Source organism: Besnoitia besnoiti (genome assembly GCF_002563875.1).
Source record: "Besnoitia besnoiti strain Bb-Ger1 chromosome Unknown contig00014, whole genome shotgun sequence".
NCBI classification, from domain to species: Eukaryota; Apicomplexa; class Conoidasida; order Eucoccidiorida; family Sarcocystidae; genus Besnoitia; species Besnoitia besnoiti.
Window position 1 is genome coordinate 595,322 of NW_021703916.1, and position 17,098 is coordinate 612,419.

The window sequence follows — 17,098 nt, forward strand, 5'->3', positions numbered from 1 at the left end:
AAGAACGATAGCCGGTCGTCTTCCCCTTTCTCGTTTACCTGCTCGCAAGACACGCCGAGGGCGCGACAGCCCAGCGCGCGAGCCATGTCCCGCGCTCGACGAAAAGGGCCTATTCCAAGCTGAATTAGCCTTTCACATACAATCACGCCAGTTCACGTTCCTGTGTGCCTATGCACGTTTTCAAATTCCAGGGATCTCACCCTCCGCCATCGGGCCTCGACGCCCGCGCACACCGAAGAATCGACGCAGCTGGTCCTGGTCTAAAAGTAGGGGAAGCCGCCCTGCCTCGCCCACCACGGCTGCTGTCTCTGCCGGCGGCCTTTTCATTCAGGCAGCAGTTTCGCAGCAGCGTTCGGGCGGATCTGTGGCGCTCGTTCTCTGGGGAACCAGGGCGGTGGGCGACCGCCGGCCTCCGCGGCTGCCCTGGCTGCCGCACCTCCCTCTGAGACGCAGTGCCCCGAGCGCGAGCGCGGGAGCTAACCAGGAAAAAAAGGAACTCGACCGGCATTAATCGGTAACAGGCGCGAGACGACTGGAGAAGGGACATCCGAAACAACACATGGCGAACACACCGGAGCCGAGTGAGATCAAGAAAGACGAAGCGCGACACGACCCCCATCTAGGGGCGAAGACACACCGCGAGGGCGGGCAGGCACCCACAAGCGGATATGGTGGAGATGAAATAGAGGCAGGGAGAGCTGCGGGATGCAGATGAGGGAGGGAGGAGACCGCGAGGATGATGCTGTCTGAAGAGTCGAAGACCTCTTTTTGTCTCCGTTGACTGCCACCCTCGTGGTTTCCTTGTTCTCGCGCTGCTTGGTGTCCATGCCTTTGCGTACGAGGCATTTGCTCCCCTCTTCTCTCCTCATCTGGTTTTCCCCCGGTTTTTATTCTCTCATTTCTATCTGGGGCTCTGAGCCCCCTTGCGGTCGCAACCCAGCTGACCGCCGGCCTCTCCGGTCTCCGCCGTTGCAGGCTGCTTTCGACTGCAACCTGCTTCTGCTCATGCGGCACCACAATGTCTTCTCGCTGGCGCGCTGTGGCTGCGTCTGCCCCTTTTTCCCTTCTCGCCCGTTCTTTTCTTTTTCTTGCCTTCGTCGCCTTCTTGTGCTCGTTTTCAGCTTGCCTCTGCGGAGCTCTTTCTTCCCTGAGCCGTTCTTCGCATTCGGCGTCTCCTTCTCACCCGCTGCAATTGTCTCCTTCCCACTGGCCTCAGGGTGCTCCCCCACCTTTCTCTTCTCCGCCTTGCGGTCTGCGCCATTTGCCTTCTGTCAGCTCTGGCTCCCTGCTGCCGTGTGCGTCAACTCTTGTACGCGGCGATGAAGTCTCCAACGAGGCAATCTCTCCCTTGGGTTTTTCCCCTCAGCCTTCGCAGTCTCTGCTTCCCTGCAGCGCCCCTGGGCTCTTCCATTCGCTTAATGCGACATCCCTGAGGCCGCCATCTGACTTGTCGGCAGACTCTTTCGTCTCACCTGGGTTTCAGCTGCCCTTCCTTCTTTCGCCTTTGTCCTCTCGCTTCCGCTTCGCCTCGCCCGTGGCGCCCCTGTGGGCCCCTTCTCCATCTTTCGCTTCGTTGTCGTCTTCATATTATTCTTCACTCTTTTTCCTTGCCTCAGCCGCTTCGCCTCCTCCTGTCACTCTCCACTCGCCTCTCGCCTCGTCCTTCGCTTCTAGCTCGTCTCATCCTCGCGGGCTTCTAGCCGCCGTAGCTCCGTGGTTTTCGCCCGGTCCGGCGCCTTCACCGCCTTCTTTTCTGACTTCTTTGAAGGCCTTCTCTCCCGCCTCTGCCGCTCCTCCGCTGCCGGCCTCGCCTTCGGCGTTCCTCTCCCTTCCTTCATCTTCTTCCGCCGTGTCTCCGCCTGTCTCCGCACCGTCGCCTCCTCCTCTCTGTCGTGAGCCTTCGACCCCTGTCTGCGAGTCTCATTCATCTCCTCCTTCGTCTCGCCGCCCTGCCTTCGCTTCGCCACGCGCGCAGCCTTTCCGCGCCAGAGCCGCCGGCCGCGCTGACCGCGGCGGCGGGCACCAAGTCAAATCCAGAGCCCCTTTCGCGTCCCTTTCGGGACAGCGTCCCGCCGCCGGCGTGCCATCTCTGCGCATGCGCGGCTGGGGACGAAACAGCGAGTACGCGTGGGAGGAGGAAGACGAGACCCTGAAGGTATACGTGGCGGTGGAGCCCGAGGCGACGAGCCGCGACGTCGACTGCGTCATTGGCCCCAGGTCGCTTTTCCTCAAACTAAGGAACCGAAAAATGCCGCTGGTGGATGGAACGCTCAAGGTCAGACAGGGAGGGGGCCGTGCTTCACGCACGAAGCGCAGTCGGAATGCCCACAAAATACCAGTGTGCATAGATTAGAAGCAGCCAGTTTTGCACTTTAGACTGCAGGAACCCGAAACCCGAGAGCGAAGCGCGTGAAGAGACGCGAAAGGGACTCGCAGCTGGCCTGCGCTGTGGAACCCGCTCGCCGTCGACAGACAGAGCCTGGCATACGGAAAGCCAAAAAACGCGCGCATCAGTAACTCCGCGGTGCTAGGAGACCACGCTGGACAAGATCAGAATGAGCTGTATGCTTGTAGGAGGTTTTAACCTCGTGACTGGAGAGAAGAAGCTGCAGCTCTACACAGCTGACTGGATCCCCTTCATCTTTCCCTACTTGAGTATCCATGTATCCCTCACTCTACACGTTTACATACATATGCGTGTCTATACGCCATGGGTCGACACACCAGAGGGGACTTCAACTCGAGCTCGCGTTCGGGTATCTCCGCTGAGACTGTAACGCCAGATACGAATAAACCGCAAAATCACGTCTACAACGTCAGGGACTCTGCCGTAGCGTTAAATTCGCAGTTCCGGTTTCCTCCCGTTCGTGTGATCAGGGCCGCGTGTCTGTCGAGAACTCCTACTGGTGCATCGAGAGCATCAACGCGAGAAACAAGCTGCCGCAGTGTATGACCCCCGCGGCGGACTCTTCGCAGCTTCACTCGCATGCGTCTCACGCTGCTCACTCCCACGCCTCTCCGCCGCCTCCGCCCTCGCCTGCGCCTGCGTCCGCTTCCTCGTCTGCGTCTCCTTCCGCGCGCCTGCCCTCAGACGAGGAGATTGCGAAGGCGCCTTGGCTGGGCCTCGACCTCGTGGAGCACCCGCCTCCGCCTTCGCCGGCTGCTGCGGACACCGGGAAGCTGCTGACGGTGTATCTGCAGAAGAAGCCCCTTTCAGGAACGGGCCTGGGGGGGCCCGCCAGCGGCGGCGGGGCGGCGCCGCTGCCCGAGTGGGGCGGCGTGCTGGAGGGCGAGGAAGTCGATGACATTTTTTACGATGTCCTGCCTTCCAAGATGCGCGATCTCACACCCGCACACCGCGCACAGGAATGGTAAGGCATGCAGCGGATAGAGTAGAGACATGCGGCGGGCGGACCGCTCGGACGGGCCCCGTGGGCGCCAGTGTGGCTCTCACGCTTCGCCCTGAAGGCGTGTCCTCCACAGAAGGCCTTGCCTCTGTTTTGCTCCGCTCTTTTGCTCTACTTAGTCCACAAACCGAGCGTTCGCGTTGCGTGGATCGCGCGCGGCCGCGCGCAGTCCTTCGCTCCGTTGTTTCGCCCTCTCGTGCTTCAGCGTCTTCTCGTCTACTGTCTCTGCCCCTCGCTCTCTCTGCGCGCAGGGTGCCTGGAGTCCTGCTGTATCGGCAAGCCTTTCCCGCGTCGTTCACGCGTCAAGAAGCGCTGCAGTTCATCGACGCGTGGACGCGCGCCAGGAGCGCGGTCGGCGCGGACGCCATCGCCGCAAGCCCTTCGCTGACGAGCGCGTCTTTGGACCCTAGTGCGTCGCCGTCGCTCCTCGCGAAAACGCAAGCTGTGTTGACTCCGGCGGCCGACCCGTCCGCGAACTTCGGGCTGCCCGCGACGCAGATGTTCATCGTGGCCTCTCCACTAGCCGACGGCGTGCGCCTCTCCTTTGAAGGGCCGCCAGCGCCGCGGACACCTCGCGGCGCGGCGCGTGCCGCTGCGCCCAGCCCGCGAGTCTCTGCAGTCTTCTCGGCGCCCCTCGCCACGCAGCACGACGACGGGAAGGCCGCCGTCTCCGCGTCGGCGCCAGACGCGCGCTCCTCCAGCCTCGGCGAGTCGCTCTCTGCAGCCACTGCGAGTCAGCTCCTCCAGGGAGAAGGGCGCGCCGCGCGCTACGACGAGGACGGGCACTGGATGCCAGAGGACAGCATCGACATTCGCGTCATCGGCCGCGGCGCAGAAGAAGACGAGTTGCGCGGAGCGTGCGACGGTGAGCGCGAGGCGGACGCGGAGCGCCTTGACGCGCGCCTCAGAGAGAAAATCACGCGTGACAGCTTCGCGCTGGAACTCGTTGTGCTCAGGGGCCCTGTGGGGTCCGGCGGCAAGGGACAGTTCGGGCCGCTCCTCAGTCTCCAAGTGCGCGACACCGAGGAGCGCTTGCTCAAGAAGCTGCAGCAGGACTTGCTAGGCGTGACGCTTGCGATGAGGGAGAAGCTCCACGCGAGGGACATGGAAAAGAAAGAGTAAGCGCTGCGCAGCGCCGCGAGCGCCCGAACGCCCTTTGCAACACGTTGAGGACCAATGAAGGCCACTGATAGGCCTCAAGGACCTCTGAAGCGTACGAAGCCCCGTGTTGCGTCGCGCGTGAATGAGCATGCGATGACGACATGCAGGCCGAAGCAGCGTGTTTTCTGTTCTGTCTTCGCGCTTGCGTCGGGGCGCAGTCTATGCCACGAACGCGTGCTCCTGCCGGCAACCTCAAGTCCCGCCCCCGAATTCACTCGAAGGGTTTTCGTTTGTTTTTCATACCTTCAGAATGGAGGACGACCTCTTCGGTCCCCCCAAAGACCTCTGCCACGACAGCTTGGCGCGGGAAATCAACGCGACACAGGACGGTTCCACTTCTTCAAGCTCTGCGTCCGCGACGCCTACCGCCTCCCCGGAGTCGCCCTCGCCCGCTGCAGGCCCTGGCGACTCGCCCTCCGCCTCCGCTGTCTTATCCCCGAGTTCGGCTTCTGACACGTCCGCGCCTCTTGATCGCTGGGCAGCCTCTGCTCCATCGGTCGCTGCGGCACCGCCGGCAGCGGACGCCGTGGACGTCGACACCGATGAGATCACGCCGGAATGGATTGAGAAGTTTCCAGCCCTGAAGGCATCGATTGAGGAGGAGCGCGACTGGCTCGCCAAGTTCCCCCTGCAGACGAAGGACGGCACGAGGCTGGTGCCTTCGGCGCGTGCAGAGGACGCTGAACTTAGTGGCTCTAATGACGATGCCATGCGCCGCCGCAGGGGCAGCGAGGCGGACCGAGAGCGAGCGCGAGCGGCGCGGAAGAGGACACACGAACAGCGGAATCCTTACGGCATCAAAGTGATTGACCTCGACGACAAGAGCGGCCACAAAACCCCGGAATTCATGCAAAACTGGAGCCCTGAGGTAAGCGAGAAACACAACGTCAGACGCCGAACCCTGCGTTGCCTTATCCCTCCGCCTTACCTTGCAATGGGCGGTGGCCGTCGCCTCACAAAATGGGGACCGCGGGGGGGGGGGGGGGGGCAGCGCGATGGCAGCGGATTGTTTTGGAATGGTCGTCCTCTTTTTAGTTATCATCATTTATTTTGTTTTTCTCTGGCCGGATCTGTCAGCTCGCTGACGACGCGCATGCGTGGGTTTTCCTGGTGGTGCGTACCTGCATACATATGTATGTCTACATCTATATCTATAGGATAGAGTCACATATATCTGTATGCGTACGCGACTCTATCCAACTGTAGTCGTCGTGGGGCTTGTCGCGGTGCGGTAGCGCGGGGCCTGGCACTGTTTTGGCTGTCGTGCGTACCCTGCGGCTTTCTGCTTGGTGCCTGCGACTTCGACTGCCTTCGCTGGCGTAAGTATTGACGTGCCGGAAATGCGTACTTGTGCATATCACTATGCGTATTCCACACGTATACCTTCTAGTGGAGCTGGCCTGCTCGCTGTGTGACACTTTGCCATGTCAGAGGAGGCGCGAGTTCCAGCGGGAAGTTGTGCATGACCTCGAGCAAAACATTCGCCGCTGTCAGGAGACAAAAGAAGTGCTGTCGATGGCGGAAGTCACGCGGCACCTGCAGACCTTTTTGAACTTTTCTGATGCGGAAATCCAAGACATCTGGAGGGCGGGGCATACCGAGGCATCGCGGTTCATTAACGACCCTCGGCGCGACCTGGAGAACCTGAAAAAAAACCAAGAAAAACGAAAAACGGCGTGGGCGCAGCACGAGCTGTTCTTCCCGGTCGGCGAGAAGCACACGGACCACGACGACGACGCAGAAACAGAAAAAGTAGACGTCTTCGACCTCATGGCCGGTCCGGGGCCCGACGTGGCGCCTCCGCACACGATGGGCTTCAAAGTCATGCAGACCGACTGTAAGAAACGCAAGAAAACTAACGCCTCCAGGCAAATCGGCCGAGACCACTCTGCAGGAATTCAAGTCTGACCACATGTGCATATGTGTGTACCTGCGAATCTGCGTGCCGTCCCTAGCGTCCGTACTTTCAGGTATCCATTCATGCCTGCATACATGGAAGGCGCTTCTGAAATTCTCACCGGTGTGTCACTGCATGCACCTGGCTGCACATATGAACGTGAGGACAGACCCAAGTGCGTATCGAGCTATACGTGTATCTATACAAACATGCAGGGAACCTGTATGGATGTTTATTTCCGTATAGCTTTCTGTTTGTTTGTCGCAGCATTTTGTCGCTTTTCTGTTCTGGGCGCATGCGTCGCTCAACACCTTCCTTCCCTCCATGCTTACGCGCAAAGCGAAGCTCTGTTTGCTGTCGTTTTCTCGTCCTGTTTCTCAGATGACCAGCCGCTTCATCAGAGATGGGAGGCGATGTCGGAGCGCGAGCAGCTGGAGCTGCGTGTCAAGCTCCGCGAAAAGGTAACGACATCTTCGCAAGCATGGTTGGCTAGGCGAACGGGTTTTTCGTTTCCATTCGCCCGACAGGGCTCCTATGTGTCCCTGTGATGAAGCCCCTAGAAGACAGAAGGCGCCTCCTCACCTCGTGTGCGTTTGTGTATCGCTTACCGGCAGGGTGTGTCGTGTGCGTCCCGAAGCCGAGGTTCACTGTGAAATGGATGAATGCGTTCCCCTCAAACGCGAGTTCCGGCGGTCGGAATTTCTTTTCCACGGCATCGCGCATAGGACGAGTCACCACCATGATGCTATCAGTCACGCTCCGGTCATGAGGACAGCATCTGTGTGCCGCAGTTTCAGTGAAGTCTCTGCAGCCGACACCGCCGCCGTCTGTCGCTCGCGCGTCACCCCCGAGGATGCCTTCGGGCTCTCGGCGCACTTCCTGCCGAGACATATCCGATTTTGCACACGCCGCCCCTTTGGTGGATTACCGTCTTCTTTGGGGGCGCCTGCACTAGCGAGATTCTTCCAAGAACGGCGTCGATCCGGCTTCAGAGGTGTGCGCGCGTTTCACCATCTCTTTCATTAACCTAAATAGCTCTGTTCTCGGTCTTGTGGCTGCGTGCAGGAAGCGCGTCTCGACATGCTTGTCTACGAGTTGATGGAAGCGACAGACGAGGGTGTGTTTCCCGTGATTTGCGACCAGTACAAGTAAGGCAAGCCTCTCTCGCTGGCGTGTCAAGATATCTCAGATGGCTTCTCTGAGTTTTCTGCCAACGCGTTTTCGCGCTCGGTGGCAGTTCTGCAGGCTGCGACTCGAAAACGCAGGCGTCGCTCCTCTGGTCTCACTACATCAACATGCGTTGTTGCGCTTCCCGGCTGCGCGGCGCCTTCACGCCTGCCCCCCACCGCCGTTCTGCTTCAGTCACCATCTGCCTGCTCCTGCTTGCGCTTCTCAGAGACCTTCTCATGGACGAGCAGTTCCTCCTCCTCATGAAGCTCCACATCCGGGAGCGGCCGCCGCGGACCCGCAAGGAGAAAGACATCCTGGTTGTAATCAACAAGTTCGTCGTTTCGCTGTACGAAGACGTCGAGGCACTGGCCGTGCAGAACGAGAAGGAACAACTAGAAAAAATTCGCCTTCTCTGCATGCAGGCGCTCGTCGACGTCGAGAAACTCACCGAATACGTGAGCCGCACACTCTGCGCTAGACTTCGCTGTTCCCGCGCCCTCGCTTCCGTAAACCCTAAACCCTACAGACGTCTACCTTGCTACCGCCCTGGGGCGTGTCCCTGCGTAGTGAACTGCTGGTATCGCATCCGGGGGGCACATGGCGCCACCCGGCATTATACGCCTCAAGCGTATCAATATATACATCTACGCATGCACAAGCACACACTACATATGCGTTGCCACCGTCCAGCCAAAGGTATTTTCGCGGCTGATGCGTGTCTTGGTTTTGGTACGTTCATGATGTCAAATACTATTCGACGCATCATCGACGCAGGTGAGGGAGCGAGGAAGCTATGAAGAGTATGAATGTTTGTATTGGCACGACAGTGACGCTTTTCCGCGACCTCGGCTGCTTGGTGTCTCTCCTCTCAGGCGGAGTCGATGAAGCAGCTGCTGAACCGCGACTTCCTGGCCTACCTCGAGTTCGCCATCCATGCAGAGAGGAAGCGCATCCAGTAAGGGCCGACAAAAGATTACGCGGAGAAAAAGCACCGATAGGCACATAAGGCGCACTAGTGGCGCCAGTCAAGGCGCAGCCGCTCGCTAGTCTCCAGCTATGTCCTGTACACGCAGATATAAGCCTATGTGCGGGCATCCGTTCATGCATATAGCATGCATATACCGAGTGCATTTGGAGTTTGGAGAACACGTATGAGCCCCTGTGCAGGCATGCGCGTGCGCAGCACGGCCACACATTTCAAAACAGACGTAGATCCAGCTCCATAGTTCGTGTAGCGCTGCCTGGGTGACCCTCGCCTTCGCGGTCTACCCTGGATTTTAGTTTCACGCAGCTTGGCTTTTTCGGTTCGCCCGTCTGTCGACAGCTGCGTGCATGCCTGTCCGCCACATTTTGTTTTTCTGTGCGCATCTTGCTTACATGCTACTAGGCACGGATGCATATGTCTTTCGGCATCCCCAAGAGGCACGGCCGGCAAAACGGGCGCTCGGTGTTTTCTTTCTTTTTCAGGAAGGAAGGAAATAACCCTGATGCTGCGCCCTCTCGGTGGCTCATGGTTCTCATGATCATCCACAAAGGCGTCATGGCCATCTACGAAAAAGAAATTTGGGAGGTCAGTGGGACGCGCGGACACGCCCGCAGTGCGATCCCTTCCTTTTTCTTCTCAGGGTCGTTTCTTTGTTTTCGTTTGCCTCCATCTGCTAACCTCTCTACCGAGGTACCTCTACGCTCAAAGCTGAGCCTTAACGGTAAAGCCTGGGCTCTCCGCTCTATTTCCGCTTTCACCCTCTGAGCTCGCTGGTGTGTCTGCAAAGTACCTGCTGCCCTTCTCTCTTCTCTCGTCCCCATCGCCGCCTTGCGTCGCACATGTGCTCTCGTTCGCCCGCTAGCGCCTCTGGCTGCGGTGTTTTTTCTCTTCAGGACGTGCTGTGGATCACCATGGTCGTCACGCAGAAGCCGCCGGAAGTTCGCCGGAAGCTCCTCGAGCTCTTCGTGGCGCAGATCCCGAAAGCCGACTGGAAGCAGTTCAAGCGCGTGGCTCTGAGAATGGCTGACGCACTCGCCAAGGGGTAAGCGAGTTTCACCCTAGCCCCAGCAGCGCTGGCTTCAACATGTGCAAGCGGTGTTGATTTCGAGACGCAGAGGTCGCCTATTCTCGGCCTGCATGGCTGTGTGTCTCCGTGCTGCCGACGCTGGTGAAACCTAGCCGAGCGAGAGCCCCGACAAAAAGAAACACGCGAACTGGCCTCAAGTGGAGCGAATGTACTAATATATTTTCCGCCAGTGGAGCGAATACATATATTTTTGGCACATGTGTGCGTGTGTCCATGTCTGCACTTGCCGGTTGTACGTGACTTTCTAACGCGTCTGCGCGCATGGCCTGCAAGCTGTATTAAGGTGCGTATGGAACTGCACACGTCCACAGCTGTAATCAGCGTGAATTTCATGGACTGTTTTAAAAAAGGCTTCGCTTCCGCACAGGGAACGTCTGCGTGCAGCGTTTTCCGCGTTCCTGATTTTTCAGCGGAGACTCGCACAGCCCCCTTTCGTTCCCGTCGTGCCCGTGGGTGCCTGAGGCCGTGGCGCAGCTGGCGCGCGATTTGGAGCGCATTTTGCCTGATTGGATGATTGAAGGCATGATGACGGACTTCGACAAACAAGTGCTGAAGCAAAAGATGGTAAAGACAGCAGAAACGCTCTGCATTGTCCCTAGAACTCTATACTCTTGAGATGCGGCTATTTCGTTCGCCTGTGCGAATAGTCCCGTACTGGGCATCTTGTCAGTGGTCGGTCTGGCGCTCGCCTACAGTTTCAGATGCCCAGTCTGTGCATATCTGAGTTTACACCTCTATTCTCCATTTGTCTGGCTACCGTTTCTGCATTCGCTTATATCAATGTCTTCTGCTTATCCGTCTCACGCCTTTCCTCGACTCCACCTCTGGTAGTAGACAAGTGAGGATACGTGATGCATGCAAGGATGCCTCGTAATGGCGCAGCCGCGTCCGATGCCATTGCGCCTTTCCTGGATTGACGCGTGTCTGCAGGACCGCATGTCCTTCCTGTGGGGCGAGAAGGACTTGGAGAGCCTCCGCAATGTCAACGTCACTCTGCCAAATGTACGTGCATTCGTTCAGGTTTAACTTCGTCGTCTCCCTTTCACACCCTGTTCTTTCCATCTCTCTCGATCCGTCTTTCGGTCTATCTGTGCATCAGTCGACTTCAGCGAAGGGCTTTTCTGCCGTTCCCACTCGCACGCGTGTCGGATATTTTGCAGTATCCATCTGCCTCTGCGTAGCAAGCTCTGAACGCTACGAGCCTTCATTTAGGCACACGATGTCCGTCCTCTCCCCCGGGGGGCCACGTAGTGTGCGCCCAATGAATCTGTCATCGGCGGCGTAGACACGAAATGCTTTCTTCACTGCCTTTCTTTGGTCGGCCGTGCTTTACCACACAGGTGTCCGAGATGATGAAGGAGCAAATTGAACGCGCTACGGTGAGTCTCCATCCGGTCCTTGAACGCACGGCTGCTTCCCGTCGCTTCACTCTTTACTCCACGGCGAATTTCAATCTCTTATTCAGACGAGTTCCCTCGGGCCTCGCCCTTCGTTTCTGCATGGTTTCAGCATGCACTCACGCGCATGAGCCCATAGACACACACACGTAGCCGCCCGCCCCCTCGCGGGCTCGATCACACAGGTATCTGCAAAGCGAGAACTCACAGGGAGGCACCATGTCCTTGAGCTCCGTCCAGGCAGCAGGCCGCTCAGGCTGCCTGCGTTCTAGGTTTCCTACATGCGGACGGAGAGCTTCCACGGGTATTTCGCTCCCTCTCGCAAATGAGAAGCAGCCTGCACATGCGTCATCTGGCGATTTATTGTTGTCAGCGGGCAGGAAACGTGCGGCCGTGTAGTCGTCTCCACTGCATTGACTATGGCTATGTGTACAGCGAGCTTCTTGATCCGAGCGCCCATCCACTCGGTCGGACGCATGCTTTCAGGTTTTGATTCGGTCATTTGCGTGGTGTGCTGAGCGTCTCAGGAGGTCTTCAACAAGCCCCAGGAACTCACGGAACGCGGGGTACACGCCATCACCTGAAAATTGCAGTTACGGATCTTCTCCCCGCGCGTGTCAGTACTCTCGCGCAACCAGGCGCATGCGTCTCCTACTCTATCTTCACCTAAATCTGTGCACAACTTCCCGGCTACATCCCTTTTCTTTGAAACACACTTCCCTTCTCGCCACTAGCATGATCTCAAAGTTATATTAGTGATAATGCATTTGGTAATGGACTTTTCATCTTAACTGGTATACATTTTAGCCGTGTTATTGTTGGATCATCTCTGAGACAGGATTATTTATAAGCTTTTTCTGGGGAGTATATACTACGAGTTGTCACAGCTTTCTTTGAATCTGTGCACAAATTCTCACATTTGTCTCTCTGGGCGAGGTCCATCCACGTGTAGATGCGCGTACGCTGCTACTGACGCGTGCGCATTTGGCCCTGTAGGCCGCCAGCTGGGCGCCTGCGCACGAGAGTCCTCTCTGCACGCCTTTCTCCGTATGCAGCACGTCGCAAAGTCTCGGCCCTCGACTTCGTTCAGCTACACAAATTGCCGTTTTTTTGACATTCCTCGTTCCTCCTGCCTGAGGCGAGCGCACGCGGGTACTCTGCAGATCAAGCATGCGGGCGACGGCGAAACTTTGCGTTAAACGAAGCGCCTCGACCCGGATGAACGGGGAGGACCGTGAGAGTCTAAGTCACCAGACACACCTCGAAAGCGTTTGATGCAAACACACCTCTACCTATATATATATATATATTCCTCCATGTATCTGTGCGGCATGTGTGTGCAGATGTCGCAATTCAAATAGTCACGCATGCATCCTTTGCACATGCAGGCAAAACGCTCATACGCGTCGGGGCACGCGAGGCGGCTACGCACACACTCTACACGGATTGACGCAGGCGCCTGCGCATATGTGCACAGACGCGTGCAGGCACGTATGTGCGTATATGTGTGTGCATATATTCATACGTATACATGCATAGGTACATGTGTATAGACGCAGTAATGCCTGCAGATGCATTTCTCCATCGTGCGCGCCGGCCGGCCTCGTTCACAAAACTGCGTTATCGCTGTAGAGGATGGCGGCAGCACCGAATTCCTCAACGAGATGCGATGAAAAAAACGCCGGAGAAACAGCATACTGGCGGAATAAAAATCTGCGCGGAAAGAGACCCTCTCATGGGCCGGCCTTGCCGCTTCCTTTGTCGCGTTTAAGAAAGCCAAGCGGCAGCTCTGTTCCATACAAGGAGTAAATCGTGCCGCGTGAGTTTCTCTTCGTGGCCTGGTGCGGCTCCCCTGTTTCACACCCCGCTCAGTTCGCCTCTCTGCGTACAAAACTTTTTCCTTCCTGCTTGCCACTGAATGCCGCGCACAGCGTCCCACAGGCTACAGCTGTTGGCGTTAAGATTACGCTCCTTCTCTTTCGCAGCGCCTCCTCCACGCCAGCTAGCTTTACAGTTTGCCTGTCAGCCGCGTCGCGTGCTTCAGTGAGATCTATAAACTACGGTTTCCACACGCCGCGGCGCTCCACCCTCGCGCCGCGGGTTGTCTGCCGCCTCGCAGGCGCCTAGAACAAGACGCCGGTCAGCTTGGCTCTGTCTGCGTAGCTCTCGCTCGCGCCGCGTTTCTGAACCGAGTAGCTGGCGACGATGCAGGCCTTCTCCGCGGCTTCACGCAGGGGCATGTCTTCGTGCCCGAGGAAGTACGCGAGCGCGCCGCAGAACGAGTCGCCGGCGCCGACGGTGTCGACGACGTCGGTGGGCGCGAGTTGGCGTTTCTGCGGGATTTCGTGGACCTGCGAGGAGACGAGGAGGTCGGTGCTCGCGGCGTCGCTCTCGCAGAGAGCGCAGCCCGCTTTGCCTTTGGACAGAACCACGTTGCACAGGCCCCGGCGCGCGCCCTCGCAGCTGCCACCCCCGGTCGGGGCCGCAGGCTCTGTCGCGCCCGCAACGTGCGTCGCGCGGAATCCGAGGTCAAGAAGCTTCTCGCGGAAGGCCTGCAGAGAGAGACCTTCGTGTTGGATGGTCGCTGCGGCGCTCGCCCGGAGCGTGGGGAACTCCTCCTTTGCCGTGTCGGGCTCCTCAAACACGTTGCCCGCCGTGTCCTGCGTCTGCTTGACAGGGGAGAGCTTCCACAGCTCGCGCGCCTCGCTCTCGTTCAAAACGACGACATCCGTGTACGCGAAGGCCGCCAGAGGCACATCGACTGCCGGCGCCGGCGTAAAGATCGTCAAGACGCGATCGGGCGCGCTTTTGGCAATCCGCAGACCCGCAACAATCACGTCCCCAGCCACGCCGTTCTCGCAGACAAACACTTTGCACTGCTGAATCAGCCTGCATGGCAGACGCCACAACGCACAGCAAACCGGTGCGCTGTGCTGGTCGCGGGGGGTATCCGCGTAGATGTTACAAATATATGTACATATATTTGCCTAAGTTTCTGTGGCGTTTCGCTCGTGGGGGTGAATGCTGCGGGTCGGGCCTGGGAACTGGGGTGCACGGCCCCGCCGGGCCACTTCGCCCGAGACGCAGACGAACTGGGAAGAACCCAGAGGCAAGGATACACTGGACACTGCCTTGCTAGACTGGAAACAAACTCATCACGGCAGTAGCTATAGACAGTGGGAGCCTGTGCGCTCTATCCATAAGTTTTTACGTATACTTGCATATTGAGGTATACGTGGTTCAGCTCCACGCGCTCTGTTGACGCTCGGAAGTGCGCGCCACGCTCTCTCGAGGCGCGTCTCGGTGCGGGCGACAGGGCCTTAAAGCTGCGAGCCCTGGGAGACGTACCGGACGATCTCTGGGTCCTGCAAGTCCCGCGCCGTGAGGCTCTTGTTCGCTCCGTGCACGTAGACGATTGTATTTTCTCCATCCCGCGCCACGGTGACGAACGCGCAGCCGGTGTCGCAGCTCTCGGCCGTCAGGACGCCCCTTGTGTCGATACTGCGCGCCTGGAGGTATTCGCGGTATTCCCGTCCCACTGCGTCGTTGCCGAGCTTGCACACGAGCGCGACTCGCCCGCCTTTTTTCGTTTTCATCTCCTCCTTGCGCCGACCCTCCTCCACAGCCTGCGCTGGCGCTTTGCAGGTCTCCGCGGAGTCGCTAGCGGGCATCAGGAGCGCAGCCTGAACAGCTTGGTTTGCCGCCTTGCCGCCGTGGTAGATCTCCACGCTCTCGCCGAAGATCGTCTCGCCGAAGGCCGGAAGCGCCCGCACGCGCAGCGTCACGTCGCGGTTGATGCAGCCCAGGACGACGATATTTGCGCTCTCGACTTTCTCTACGACTGCGTGAACCGCCTGCGCAGCTGCCGCGGCAGTTGCGACGTCCAGCGGGTCTCGCGTGGCGAGGGAGGTCGCGGGGGTGTCGAGCGCCGACATGGCGGAGGCAAAAACGCGGCAAAAACGACTAAAGATACCAGGCAACCCGCCGGGAGTTCAGCAGACGTGACAGGCTTCAAGCGGAAGCGAGGCACAGAAACGCGAGGAGGGAAGGCGAAGAGCAGGCGCAGAGAGAAAAGGAGGAGCCGAGAAAGCAGCAGGAAGTCACAGACCGCCGAGAAAAGTTTCAGTGTACGACGCGGGGGGCACAGCGTTGGGAGCTGAGCCCGAAATGAATGAAAAGGCCAAAAACGACGCGAGGAACGGTCGACTATGCACCCGCACACAAACACAAAAACACACACACACACACACACACACACGCCTTCACGGGCGCCAGGATGGAAAAAGGCCTTTGGCGAACACGAGGCGAGGAAGGTTGAAGCAGAAAACAGGACAGGGGGGGAAACGAGTCCAACCGGAACGCGGGCGACTCTGGATGGCAACGAACCGAGCGGTACTGGCGGCAAAAATAACCAAGGCTGTGGAAAGGAGGGTTCGAGAGCCGAGAAGAGGCGACACAGAAACGCCGTGAATCACTCGAGAAAAAGCGGCTCAAACACACCGAACAGGAACGCCAAGAGCCGCTAGTTGGATACAAAAATTGTGACCGGCGCGCACCTCTGCTGGCAGAAGAGTCCCAAACAGATTATGAACGCCAGACCGCGCACAGAACCCTGGGAAGCCACAAAAGGGGCTGAGCCGCACGGGGATATGCAAAAAGGGGGAAAGAACGATGCAATGAGCCATGCAGGGAAGGAACGCCGCAGCCCTCCAGCGGAAGAAGCGCAGGTTTCCGGCACGAGCTTTCAGTTCCAGTCTCCTGGATGAGCGAGCCCCCGGCGAAAGCGGTGTGCTTGGTAGCTAGCAACGAAGCACTGTTCAACAAACAGAAGCAACAGGGCCTCTCACCAACTGGCAGCCTCTGAGCGAACGCTTTTTCTCAAACAACAGTCGAAGAAAACGACAATAATCCTTCAGTTTTCTCGAATAAAGAAATAGGCGGCGAGCGGACCTTTAGCACACCGCTCCGTCCGTTCCTCGAAACACTCCTGGTCGCCGCACACTGCAGACACGGAGGCGGCTGGAGCGTTCCTGGGTCTCACGATACCGCCTTCCGTTTGTCTGTTACGAGAGACAGCCGTTGTAGATCTTGGCGATTCCGTCCCGCCGTCTCTCCGGGATGGACAGTGTCTTCCTGACGTTCGAGGAGCGCTTCCGTAAAAGATGTGCTCTTCCGCGGTAGCTGGCAGCGAATGGAGTTGCGCTTTAGAGTTCGTATAAGAGCTGCTGGCGGCGTTGGCGTTTTCTCGCGCCTCTTGCCTTGACGCTGGATACGCACGCATCGACCTCGTTCCCTACGTCTCCGCCAGCTGGAAACCGAGGAAAACTGTCTGCGAAACGTTTCACCTCTCCATCGAGCAGCCTTGTTGCCACAGCGGAGACGCCACGGCCTGTCTCCTGCGTCACGTACAGCGCCGTATACATCAGTTTCTTAATTGCTAGTATGCAGGGTCTGTGCTGCGCTCCGCACCATCCTGACGTCGCTGCTGCGGGAAAGCATGGCTTTTAGGAATTAAGAGTCCGTTCGCGAAATAGACGTAGAGCGCCCCCAAGTTAGCAACCTCGGCGCCGCTCCTCTGCGCCCAAGCCAGGACGGCTACAAACTCGATAGAAACCGCGCACCGCTAATCTCAGTGCATATGCGCAGATCTGTCTAGCGGATCTGTATTGCTGGCTTAGTTGCGAGTGTCAACTCTCCAGTGCATGGCTTGCTGCCGACGACGGCCCATCATGCGGCGTGTGAGAAGAGGTTTGTGGGGACTAGGAGCTGCGCATTCGCCCCTGGTGGGTAGGGGCTCATGATAAAGAGCTCTAACGGATGAAACCACGGAAGGCGATGCCTGTTGAATAAAGACGCAGAGCGTTCGGCTGTGCTCAGCGAAAAAGTATCTCTTGCGTGTCGCCTTCGCTGTTTTCTTCGGCGTGTGTCCCACTGCTTGATTCTTGAAGGTTCTTCGAAAACACACCTGAGCTTGCATTTGCTTCATGCACACAG

The 17,098-nt window shown here is 58.3% G+C and overlaps 2 protein-coding genes across 2 annotated transcripts; one reads left to right on the forward strand and one right to left on the reverse strand.

The window, feature by feature from the left end:
- Window positions 1-1,018: 1,018 nt before the first annotated feature.
- BESB_025660 (uncharacterized protein) lies at window positions 1,019-11,688 on the forward strand (the record flags this gene model as incomplete). The annotated part of the gene is made up of 15 exons (XM_029361246.1): window positions 1,019-2,275; window positions 2,878-3,371; window positions 3,659-4,525; window positions 4,818-5,436; window positions 6,000-6,405; window positions 6,847-6,926; window positions 7,531-7,613; window positions 7,862-8,090; window positions 8,508-8,590; window positions 9,103-9,205; window positions 9,514-9,662; window positions 10,118-10,271; window positions 10,638-10,709; window positions 11,048-11,086; window positions 11,632-11,688. 15 exons carry the CDS (start codon window positions 1,019-1,021, stop codon window positions 11,686-11,688), a joined length of 4,692 nt encoding a protein of 1,563 aa, XP_029215601.1.
- A 1,539-nt stretch (window positions 11,689-13,227) lies between these two features.
- BESB_025670 (kinase, pfkB family protein) lies at window positions 13,228-15,039 on the reverse strand (the record flags this gene model as incomplete). Its single annotated transcript, XM_029361247.1, has 2 exons — window positions 13,228-13,993; window positions 14,453-15,039. The coding sequence occupies 2 exons, from the start codon at window positions 15,037-15,039 to the stop codon at window positions 13,228-13,230; spliced, it is 1,353 nt and encodes a 450-aa protein (XP_029215602.1).
- Between the last annotated feature and the right edge of the window lie 2,059 nt (window positions 15,040-17,098).